At 35.7% G+C, this 12,284-nt stretch overlaps 1 protein-coding gene across 2 annotated transcripts in view; it reads right to left on the bottom strand.

Moving 5' to 3' along the window:
• Window positions 1–2,821: 2,821 nt before the first annotated feature.
• The window catches only part of SEC22A (SEC22 homolog A, vesicle trafficking protein), a 65,775-nt gene continuing 56,312 nt past the window's right edge, over window positions 2,822–12,284 (bottom strand). Inside the window, exon 7 of one of the 2 annotated variants that reach the window (XM_079155342.1) lies at window positions 2,822–4,391. In XM_079155342.1, the coding sequence (XP_079011468.1) occupies window positions 4,191–4,391 (201 nt within the window). In that variant the 3' untranslated portion in view covers window positions 2,822–4,190. The remainder of the gene's footprint in view (window positions 4,392–12,284) is intronic. The other variant, XM_079155343.1, reaches the window with a different exon arrangement.

The following is a 12,284-nucleotide window of genomic DNA, read 5'->3' as shown; positions in this document are numbered from 1 at the left end:
TATTAAAAATTTTTAAAGATTTTAAATTTAAACAAAAGACCAGGTCTTATTTTACCACAGCATTTCCAGGTAGGAAGACTCCCTTTCCTTAGAGATAATGCAGAAGAATATTAAGAAGTCTTGACCATAGAAAAAGAACGCAGCTGTGAAGAGTGATCTATAATTTGTGTTAAAGGCTAAGTGTTCAATTTGTTTTAAATGGTGGATGCTTTTGAAATAATTTATTTGTTCTTTTACTACACCTGTTTAGTAGCTCTAACTCTTGAAGTGAACAAAAAGTCTGTTAAGACAGGAACAAGAATGGAAAATCCAAACACACTGGTTGTGCTCCACTGGAAACCCAACAGCTCAGAGTGCATCCTTGGGTTGCTTAGTAAAAAATGCCAAGCAACTTTGCATTGGGAGGGCAGTCATGCTCAAGAACACAATGGAGTTGCTCCTTTGTTACATGGTGGTTATGTCTCACGTGGCAAACAAAGCTCTGGTCCCTGTGGATCTTGATAAAGCAGCAGCTTAATGGGATTCCAGACATGGCCTAACAGAAAAGGAGCCATGCACTTTTTCAGACTAGATTTCACTGTGAAAAACCCACATTTATTGCAAAATAAATGTGTTAATCCAAGAATAGCACATTCATTTGATAAAAATTATTAAACTACAAAACTGGGTAGTTTCTCCATGATTCAAGGCATTTGTCTCAAATCTATTTCCAAGCTTTAACAGATATTTGTTTCCAGTGTAGGGCAAGAATTCTTACTTACAGGAACGAAATCCTCTTTTAAATACATATACACACCATGAAATGGAAGCTTTTGAAAACAGGTACAAGTTGAGGATCCAAGGCACAATCATAACAAGCAAACACCAGATAATCAAGAATTTTGTTCATTTTAGCACTTCTTAGGACCCCCAAGTGAGAACTCTTTTAACAGAATTCAGCAGGACAGAGTCCCACCTGATGAACTGATATGATTTTGATGTGCTGACAGAGTGAGGCATACCTTATTTCCATTCTTCTAGCCTTAACTTTCAGGAAGTTCCAGAGTCACATTTTACACATTGTAATGGCAATATTTTTACTCTTATTTCCATTTTCGTTGATCTTGTTCTTCTCCCCTTTCAGTTCATATTTTATTAACATCATTTTTTATGTCTTTTCTTGTTATGTTGTGTTCAAATTATTTTGGCAATTAGGCCCAGTATAAACACATTTTAATACAGATCAAAAAAGCAAGCAAATAATGCAATTAATTTAGCATATAAAAGAGGGTATCTTTGCTCTCATGGCACAATCAAAAAGCAGTATTTCAGAATCATCGAAATTAAAATAAAATGCCTGAATGCACTGATTTCAAAAGCCTTCAATTGCTGGGCATGGTGGCACGCCTATAATCCCAGAGGCTTGGGAGATTGAGGCAGGAGGATCATGAGTTCAAAGTCAGCCTCAGCGAAAGTGAGCTGCTGAGCACTAAGCAACTCAGTGAGATCCTTTCTCTAAATAAAATACAAAACTGGGCTGGGGATGTGGCTCAGTGGTCAAATGCTCCTGAGTTCAATCCCCTAAAAAAAAAAAAAAAAAGACTTCAATTCCTTAATTTTATCAAGAACCAACATATTCCATAAATACAATCCTGGTCACTTTCATTAGTCTCACACTAATGGAAAGAGCCCTACACTAGGAGACTGTGTGCTTAGCTATGTGACATGGTAAGTCAGTAGGATCTACTCACCTGCTCCTCCTGGGCTCCTCCAGCTCAGTGTGAGGGCAGCTACTACTTTCCCTGCACTACAAAACTCACCCTGATGAAGTAAAGTCCGACTTGCTTTCAGAAGTCAAAGTACAATATAAATGTGAGACATTGATTTCACACACCTTAGAGGCTGAAGGGATTCTTTCTCATGAGCCTAAGAACTTCTTTAAACCCATGGCCAAAATATTTCCTTCCAAACTCATAGTTTCCAAACTCATTTCCTTGGTAGCAGCATGATGCAGGCAGGGAAGCTCCGTAACCACTCGGAGATGCAGGCACCAAATAATGAAAGAAAGCATTTGTATACATAAAACATTATTTATACCTGTTTCAATTTTTTTACATTAAGATATAAACATCCTCTTATCCAAAATAGCTGGTGAAAAACAAAAACAAACAAATTAAACCTTTAAAAATAGCTGGTGAGTGTCCTTGCTGAAAGATCCAAATACCAAACATTACATAACTTATCAATTCCATAGTAAGGAGGTAGCTCCTGAACCAAAGAGAGCTACAAAATACCAAGACATAGCAGAATCACAATTAACCAGGGCATTCCAACTTCCTGCTTAATTGACCATTTACAAGAAAACTCTTTGTTTTAACCATTAGTTTGGAAATCCTTTCTAAACTGAACCACTTTACTTTCTTGGCTCAGTAAGTACAACATGCCAAACATAATTCAATGTTGTTTTGATGATTTAGGATCGTGTGATGCCTTGGGGCATCTCTCAGAATATACATAATTTCTGTGCAGACTCGTTAGAGGCAGCAAACTGGAGTGAATTGGAGTTTCTTGTTTTAAATAAATCCCTGACACGAGAAGTTTACTGTCATCCTTTTATCTCATTCTCCTTAAAGGAGGGGGCAAAGATCTTACAGTTCCAGTAAAATCCATATACACTCGTTCAAGCAAACAAAGCATCCAATGACTTTGCCCTCTAGAATATTTCTTCTACCTAATAAATATGCCCAGTAACACAAATTACACGTACTGGGGTCCACTGTTTTAGGGGATGATATGAAATTTCAGTACTCTATAAATTCCTTGTTTGAAATTTTTTTCTCTAAAAAAAAAATTATGATTCATGAAGATGTCAAATAAAACAAGAGTTGTAGATTTCTGCTAATAAAATCAATATGGGCTTCCTATATTAATTCATAATGGCTTGAATAACTAATGATATCCAGAAAGTATGTAAGTTCTCCCAGATACCAGCTGTTCACCCCTCACCCCAAAACAATAAAATAGCAAGATTGCTAGGAAAGTACTGATGCTGATTCCAATTATGAGAAGTACTGTCCAATATTTCCATAGTGCAGGACCACACAAGAAGGTTTTACGTGGTGCACAATGCAGAATTAAATAAAGCTGAATCACAGTGAGAATGTCATTCCCTTTAAATTTTTCTTTTATTCTCTGATTATTCCAGAGAGAACCTAATTTTGCTGCTGCGTAATCTCTCTCTCTCTCTCTCTCTGCCACCAAAAAAAAAAAAAAAAAAAAGAAAAGAAAAAGAAAAAAAAGGTCTTGATTCAGAGTCTTGGAAGGCATTAGTATCTAGCTGGAATGGAATAACTTTTTGTGTTAATTTTATTTATTTTGTGGTTACCTTGTAGACATGGCAAACTGATACTAGTTTTCCATGTGGGGTATGATTCATTGCTTTTAAAACTACTTTAAAATTTAAGAGATAAATATTACATTAATAGCATATTTAGTACTCAAGTGACCAAAGTTTGGGAAACAATGACTATAATCTAATGAATCATATTTTTAAAAAGTGATTTCAAAAGAAATGACAAACATGGTCTAGAAAGGAAAATACGTCACTGTATTTTCAATACTTGTGATGTTCCAGAGATGAGCTCACCACAGCCTTTTCCTACACCAGGTGATTTTTAAGAGTTAGAACCAATTCCACACCATCCTGAACTTCATAAACTCTTGGTACTATAAATGTGCAAATACTCTGGTAATAAGCACAGTCGTTTGTTTGAAAATATACATTTTCCCATTTACGCAGCACTTTTTATTTGGTCTATACTTGTGCCTCACAAAGGCAAACTTAGGTTGTGGAGTTTCTGCTTGGTCCTCAGAGCAAGTCCCGCGCCTATGTTTTGACTGAACTCTTCGACAAGGATCAGGACTACAGGCCAGGTCTTCCAGTGGCATCTGACTATTCTTCCACTGTTATGGCCCTGAGGAGACAAGTCTCCTCCTCATGATAATATCACTCCCAATACTCTTCTGAGAGTTTTCCTGGCAGGTCTTGCACGTTCACAGGCATGCCATGCTGATTTTTAAAAAAGGAAAGTAGGAGAGAAAGAAAGCAAAGCTTCCCATTTGTGGTGACTAGTTTCTTCATCACAGTGGCAGTTAAGGTATGTTCCCTCCTTTTCTTCCTGAAACCAAAGCAATACTTCTGATGGATGGTGTCAGACGTCATAATCAGGAGCCTTGCCCTGGGCTTGCCTCAGCCAGATCTGCAGTGTAACAAATGCTCCCACAGTCACATGGAAGAAAAGCTGCCAGAGGTTGCGGAGTTCATAGAGATACATGTTGCACAGACAGATTAAACCAAAAGTCAAAAAAGACTTGACATTCCGCCAGCCAGTGTAGTAGACAAGTAAATAACACTGTTCAAAATATAAAAATGAAAGATGATTAGAGCTACAAGAAAAGAAATTCATGTTTCTAATATAAGTCTGTAACAGATCAGAGAGTAAAATTTAAGAACAGAATATGGGTATTTTTCACTGAAGGATAAGATAATATAACGTAGCTAAGATACTCAGCTATGAAAGTTTCACAGCTTGAAAGAGAAAGAGATTTTTCCTTTTATGTCTTTCATTTTTCAAAGGAAACACATTTTGTCTCATATTTTAAATGGAAGTACAAGTGAATGATTCCCTTGCAAACAGGCTAGGCAAATTTCCCAAGGTGAAAGGTAACCAAGATGCACCCCCAGGGCCGGAGGGGGTTCAATTCTCATTCTGAAAAGTACAAAAAGCTCACACAAGTCATTCAGTAAAATGTACTCTTCTATAACCTGAATCTGAGTTTTAATGAAATCAATAAATTTTTCTGGTTCCCCATTGAGTACAAGGAATTAAGCCAGGTACCAGAACTGGGTGATCCTCAGAGAGAGGTTTCGTTCAATGCATATTTACTGAAGGCCTGCTACAAGCCAGGCATTGTTCTTCGGTTGTGAGTAAACCAAAGAAAGCCCTTGCTCACGCAGAGCTCCCGTTTTAGTGGGGGAGGATTCTAAACATATTTTTGATATGATATCAAACCATTACATGTTGAAAAAGATAAAAGATAAAGCAGAAAAAACAGAACGACAGTGAATGCTATTTAGATGAGAGAGTAAAGAAAGTTCTCCCATGTGCCCCTACCAATCCACGCATTCCCACTGTCTTAATTTTCTTCACAACATTCTATGAACATACTTGGAAAAATGCTTATTTTGTTTGTCATCTATGACCTTTGAATAAAATCTAAGTTTCATGAGAGGGAAATTTTTAAGTCTTTTGTTCACTCCAGGGCCCAGAAAAGTGTGTAGCATGTAATAAGCTCTCAATAAAAACTGTTGACTAAATGACTTATTTGTTAGAAGATGCCTCAAGTTCACAACCTGGAAAATATAGAAATTATATATGATCACAAAATTTTAAGGAAAGGTCTCTGTGAAATTGTATCCAGGATTCAGAATGGGGAAGACATACAGATGTTTGTTCTGTTAAACATGGTTAGTTCTTATAAAAATGAGGACTTCGCTTACTTAAAAAGAATGCTTTGCTACAAGGCAAAGTGAAAGCATTTTATCTAAATTATTTTCATTGTGGAATACAAGGCTGAAAAAATCTTCTTTTGAATAATTTTAGAATTAGGGAATAATTACAGAAATAGTAGAAAGTTCCTATACATTCTTCACCCTGCTCCCCCTAATGTTACCCTCTTTTATACTTTACTCAAACCAGGTTTAACTCAATACTATTAACTAATCTCTGGGCTGTATTCAAATTTTGTCAATTGTCCCGTTAAGAGTCCATCTTCTGGTCCCGAATCCAATCCAGGATTATGTACTGCACTTAGTTGTCATGTGTTCTCCAATCTGTGACAGTTCCTCAGTCTGTTTTCATGATCTTGACAGTCTTAAAGAGTATTAGTCAGTTATGTTGTAGAAAGTTCCTTAGTTTGGGTGTGCCTAGTGCTTTCTCAAGATTGAACTGAGGATATGCAATTTGGGCAAGAATACCACACAGGTGACAAGTAATGTCAATTTTGATCACTTGATAAAGTGGTTTTTCCACGAAGTCACTATTATTCCTTTTGTAATTAGTATCTCCTGAGGATGGGATATTTGGGGATTATGTAAATACTTCATCTCGTCATACTTTTATCCACTAATTTTACTAATCATGGATAATTCTTCCCTGCAACAGCTATTATTGTGGTGTTTGTCTAACAGTGATTCTATATTTCCATCATTCCTTCTACGTTTATTAATGGAATTGTACTATAAAGAAGAGCTGTTCTGGTATTTAAAAATTAATATTTAATTCATGGTTTTAAAGAACTTTAAGAAATAATGGTCTCTACCCCACAGATGAAAATGATACCTTGCAATGCAGAGATTTGAAAGACCCCACCTTAATTAATCAAAATTAATACTTTTCCTGATTGACGTCATGAGGGATACACCTGAATCTAATGATAAGAAACAGAACAAGTCAGATTGTGGGCCATTCTATACAATACTTGCCTACACTCTTAAGAAATGTCCATGTATGAAAGATTAAAACAAAACTGAAAAGAACAAAAACAAAAAGGCAGAAGACTATATTACAGATTTTAAAATGTAAAGCAACCAAAAAGTGAATAATCCTGGGCTGAGGGAAAATAATAATAAAGAGTGTTTGAAGATAACTGAAATAATCTGAATAGGGGTCCTATATTAAGATTATATTTATCAATGTTAAAGTTCTTATGTGCAGCATGGTGTTATGGCTATGTAGAAGGATGTCTATGTTCTTTAAGATACATGCTGAAGAGTTTAGAGGTGTTTTACAATGTCTGTAACTTATTGTAAAACAGCTGTATAGAGATTTCTGTTTGGAGGAAGATGAAGTAAATACTTTTCCCTACTCTTCCTGCTAAGCACAACTAAAAACCCTGCACCTCATAAATAAAACATGCACAAGATGATTCTGAATGGTGACAAGCCAAGAATCCTGAAGCCCAAGGAATGATACAGTGGTAATTTCCCTAAGTTTCCTTTTTGCTTCATGCCCTCCATATTTGGAGGCTGAAGAAGCTGGCAACTGGAAACCAGACACAGTCCAAATAAACAAACAAAACAAAAGATTAGGGGGCGGGGTACTGAGGACTGAACCAGGGCCTTATCAATGCTAAGTCAAGCATACTATCTCCGAGCTATAGTCCTAGCCCTCAATAATATCTTTAAAAAAAATTTTTTTAGTTGCCAATGAACTTTTATTTTACTTATATATATGTGGTGCTGAGAATTGAACCCAGTGCTTCATACATGCTAGGAAAGTGCTCTACCACTGAGCTACAAGCCTAGCCCCAGCCCTCAATAATATCTTGACCTTTCTAGCAAAAAATTAGGAAAGAGGTACCTTAATAAGATAAAAAATGTTTAGACAGTAACTATTATACTCTAGCCAAACACTCTACATGCACAAAAGCCTGATGTCCATCCACACCCACATCATCAAAGGCTGCATGGGGTTAGAGGCTAGAATGGTATAGAGTGAGTTCCAACTCCCCAGCATGGCTTCAGAGAAGGCAGGTAGAGAGCAGAATCTTCATTCTCTTGGGATGATAAGAAGCTCCTCCCCACCCTCTCTCAGCAATGTCAGTGGAGACCACACTTGTCAGTAACAAGGCAATGGCTCTCACCATTAACTGGCGAGGGTAAAAGACATCTGGGGAGACAAGGTGTCTGTGTGTCACTAGAACTGGTAAAATAATGACACCAGAACACTGTGGTAAGTATCTATGATGTGGTTACCTAGAGCAACTGCTTTAAAAGCTACAAAAAGAGATACTTAAAAATATTATAAATGGGGCTGGGGTTGTGGCTCAGTGGTAGAGTGCTTGCCTAGCACAAGTGAGGCACTGGGTTCAATCCTTAGCACCACATAAAAATAAATAAACAAAATAAAGGCATTGTGTCCATCTACAACTAAAAAACAATTTTTTAAAATACTATAAATGGAAATGGAATTCTGAAAAAAGTTCAAGTAACCACTGAAAATAAGAAAAAGAAATTTGAAAAATGAAAACAATATATCAATAATTTTAAAAGTAATGGTTTAAATACAACAATTAAAAGACAGATTGGCAAGATTTCTCTACAAAAAGTATCAAATGATATAGGCAAGGTGAAAGTAAAAGGTTGGAAAAAGATATATCAGAGAAACATTATTCAAGAAAGGGAGAGTGGCTATATTGGTATGTCTATACCAAAATATTTCAAACATGGAAATTACCAGGAACAGAGAGGGACATTACATAATGATAAATGGGTCAATCTGCTAAGAAAACAGAGCAATTCTAAGTGTGGATAAGCCAAACAATCTTGCTGCAAAATATGTGAAGCAAAAATAGAACTGAAATGAGAAAGAAAAATCCACAACTCAACACTCCATTCTCTCCACAAGAGCAGAAATCAATACAATTGAAAATAGAAAAATGATAGAAAAAGATCAATGAAATGAATAACTGATTCTTTGAAAAGATCACTGAAATTGAAACTGACGAGATTGACAAGGGAGGAGAGACAATATAATTGCCGATATCAGCAATGAAACAGAATCACTACAGATGCTGCAGATGGCAAAAGGATAGAACTAGTTCTATAATCTAAATTTGCTAACTTAGATGAAGAAAACCACTTGCTCAAAAACCACAAACTACCATAATTCACCCAATATGAAACACATATTCTGAATAGCTCTATACTATTAAGAAAAGTTATCATGATAATGTGATTATGGTGAAGAGATAAATGCATAGATCAATGGAATATAATTCTGAACCCAGAAATAGTCCCACACAAAGGCCCAACTTAATTTTTACAAATGGACAAAAGCAATTCAATGGAGAAAAATCTGGCCTCTTTTAATAAATAATGCTGGAGCAAATGATTATCTCAGGTTAAAAAAAAAACAAACAAAAAAAAACCTGGACCTGAGTTTCACAACTCACACAAAAATTAATGCAAATGGATCATGAACTTAACTATAAAACTTTTTGGGGAAAAAAATACAAAAAAACTTCAGGATCTGAGCTAGGCAGGTTCTTAGACTTGACACCACAAGCACAATCCATGAAAGGAAAATTGATCAAATTAACTTTATAAAAATTTAAAACTTCTATTCTAGGAAAGACCCTAAGAGGATGAAAAGATAGCCTACAGAATAAGAAAAGATAACTGCAAACTATATATCTGATAAAAGACTAGTTAGTTCTAGAATAATGAACTGTTTAAAAAAAGCTAAACGCACACACACACACACACACACACAATTATAAAATAGGCAAAAGACATGAACCAACATTTCACTAAACCAACATTTCACTGAAGAGGATATACTGATGACAGATAAGCACGTGAAACAATGTTAAACATCATTAGCTATTAAGGAAATGCAAATTTAAACTACAATGAGATATTACTACATACTTAAAATGGCTAAAATAAACATAGTGTCATAGCAAATGCTGTGAGGCTGCAGAGAAACCAATCAATCACACATTGCAGTTGAGAATGTGAAATGGTACAGGTACTCTGGAAAACAGTTTGTTGGTTTCTTAGTACAACTAACATGTGACCCAACAACTGTACTCCTGGGTCCTTATCCCAGAGAAATAAAGGCTATGTTCACACAAAAAATGTGTGAATGTTGATAGCAGCTTTATTTATGATAGCCAAAAATTAGAAGCATCAGCTGTCTTTCAACAGGTAAATGACTAAACAAATGGTGGTATACCCATATCATTGAATATTATTTGGCAGTTAAAAGGAATAGACCATTGATTACGCCAACAACCTAATGACTCTCCAGAGAAACATGAGTTTAAAAAAATGGCGATCCCAAAAGGTTACTGTTATGAACTGAATGTTTGTACCTCCCCCACAAATGTTTATGTTGAAGCCTAATTCCTGGTGTTATGGAATCAGAAAGTAGGGCCTTTGGGAAGAAGGTTTAGATGAGATCATGAGAATGAAGCTCCCATAATGAGAACAGTGACCTTACAAGAAAAGGGCTTTTTCTCTCTGCCATTTGATGATACAGCAAGAAGGCACGTTCTGCAAGCTAGGAAGGGGCCCTGTACTGCATCTGTCAGCATCTTGATCTTGGACTTCCTACCTTCCATGACTGTAAGAAATAAATGTCTATTGTTTAAGCCACCTAGTCTATGGTATTTCGTTATAGCAGCCTGACTAGGACAATTATATATTATATGCCTCCATCTATAAAACATACTTAAGGCAACATGAGGTACCTTTGTCTGACAGGAATGTTCTGTCTTGACTGCATCAATATCAGTATTCTGGTTGTGAAACTGTATTATAGTTTTGCAAAATGGTATCATTGGGGAAATCAGGTAAAGGATCATAGGATCTCTTCTACAACTCCATGTGAATCTATAATTACCTCAAAATAAAAACCCTAATAAGAAAAACAACTTCACTTGTCCAAAGCTTACTCTTTAAACAATTATACACATACTATATGCACACACATATAAAGAGAGAGTAAGGAAGTGTTGCAAAATGTTAATAACAGATGTAAAGTCTTTTCAACTGTTCTGTAAGTTTAAAAGTTTTTAAACGAAAACTCTGAGGGAAAAGGAATAGTTTCTAGTTTCTCCATTGACCTACTGCTCTCCTACTTGAAATGCTCAATATCAAGATTAGTCGTAGGGTTAGGGAGTAGCTCAGAGATAGAGTGCTTTCCTAGCCTGTGCAAGGACCTAGGTTTCAGCCCCAGCACTCCGAGGGGGAAAAAATTAGTCCTACCAGTTAAGCTCTGTGCTTCCATAAGCAGCTGCATCCTGGAGAAATAGGTAAAAAGCCATGTAGGCATAGGTCTGACCTAATTTATTAAAACATCCTGACAACTAGAGATAAAACATTTTATATGATAAAATATAACTTCAGAAGACAGTGTTATTACTACTTTGCATATCTGGAAAGCAGGCAGTTTCATGTCTCTCTGTATGAAGATAATTGGGGGGTTGTGCACTTTTTTTCCTTAAAATATGAAATTATTTACTTCTCTCAAGTAAAAGAACACTTGAGTGACACTGCTCCACCCTGAGGCAACTCTTGAAACTGTTCTGAGAAATACAGAGGCATGCCCATGGTCGAGAGCACTGGTCCTGGAGTTACACAGACACAGGTCCAAATCACGAACCAGCTATGAGAATTACTGAGACCTCAGTGAAAGACGGTGGTAACAGGACCAATGTGGGGCTTTCTATAAAGACTTAATGGTACAATGAGCGTAAAGGGTTTAGTGCAATGTAAGAGGTCACTGGGTTCCACCACTATTATTATGCATTTTAAATTATTTTAATAAGGCAAAGCAAGCTTATGTTTTATAAGAATGATTATTCATGAAATTATTTTAAAGTTAATACCTCATATTGTTTTAGAATCAAATGCAATGATGCACATCTGTTATAAAATTATAACTATATAACATTATTAAAATTATACAACTTAGGATTTCTTTTGGAGTAAAGACTAATGCTTGATATTGTGGAAATAACCTGATTTATAAAATCTGAAGAGTTAAGTCCTGATTCTTCCACTTTAGGGGATAGCACTGAAACTGTCTCATTTTTCTAATTTTCAAAAGTGAGATAATATCCTTTGTAAGACATGACTATTGGGATGAAAGAATAAAATCTATACAAGAATATTTTATAAAATTTAAGCACTATGTGACACTATCAAAGACAAGTTTTCCCATTACCTGCAGGAAGTATCATTCATTACACTGATACCTATCAAATTTGACAGAAAAATCCTGAATATTGAATGGTTAAGAAATATTAAGAGATTTTTTAAAAATGGGGCCACTTAAACTGTCTAATATATATTTATAGAAAATTCAAATACATATTTTCATCAAAATATTTCCCTAAAAACATCTATAGAATTTTAGGTAGCCTCATATTTGTAGTTCTGAGTCATCATTTTTCTTTATAAACCATAGGAATGTGTTCTTATAAAAGTTAAGCCAAGAGGTCTTGCTTGCTCTAACATGTCGTAACAAAAAAATGCTTCTGAGTTTGGGTCATTGGCATGATTATTCATCCCTTCCCTACAAATCTGTGACTTCTCTGGCCTTGGAAGAATCTCTACATCATTCAGGTGCCAAATCTCTTCCCTCTCTAAATTTCCTCTCTATTTAGTCTTCAAGTCCTAGTGAGTCTCTTTTCTGAATGGTAGTATTTTTTTTTTTTCTACTCTACTATCATTA

Source organism: Sciurus vulgaris, assembly GCF_902686455.1.
Source record: "Sciurus vulgaris genome assembly, chromosome: 10".
NCBI classification, from domain to species: domain Eukaryota; kingdom Metazoa; phylum Chordata; class Mammalia; order Rodentia; family Sciuridae; genus Sciurus; species Sciurus vulgaris.
Note: the sequence above shows the minus strand (reverse complement) of the source record. Positions and strands in the feature narration are given on the sequence as shown.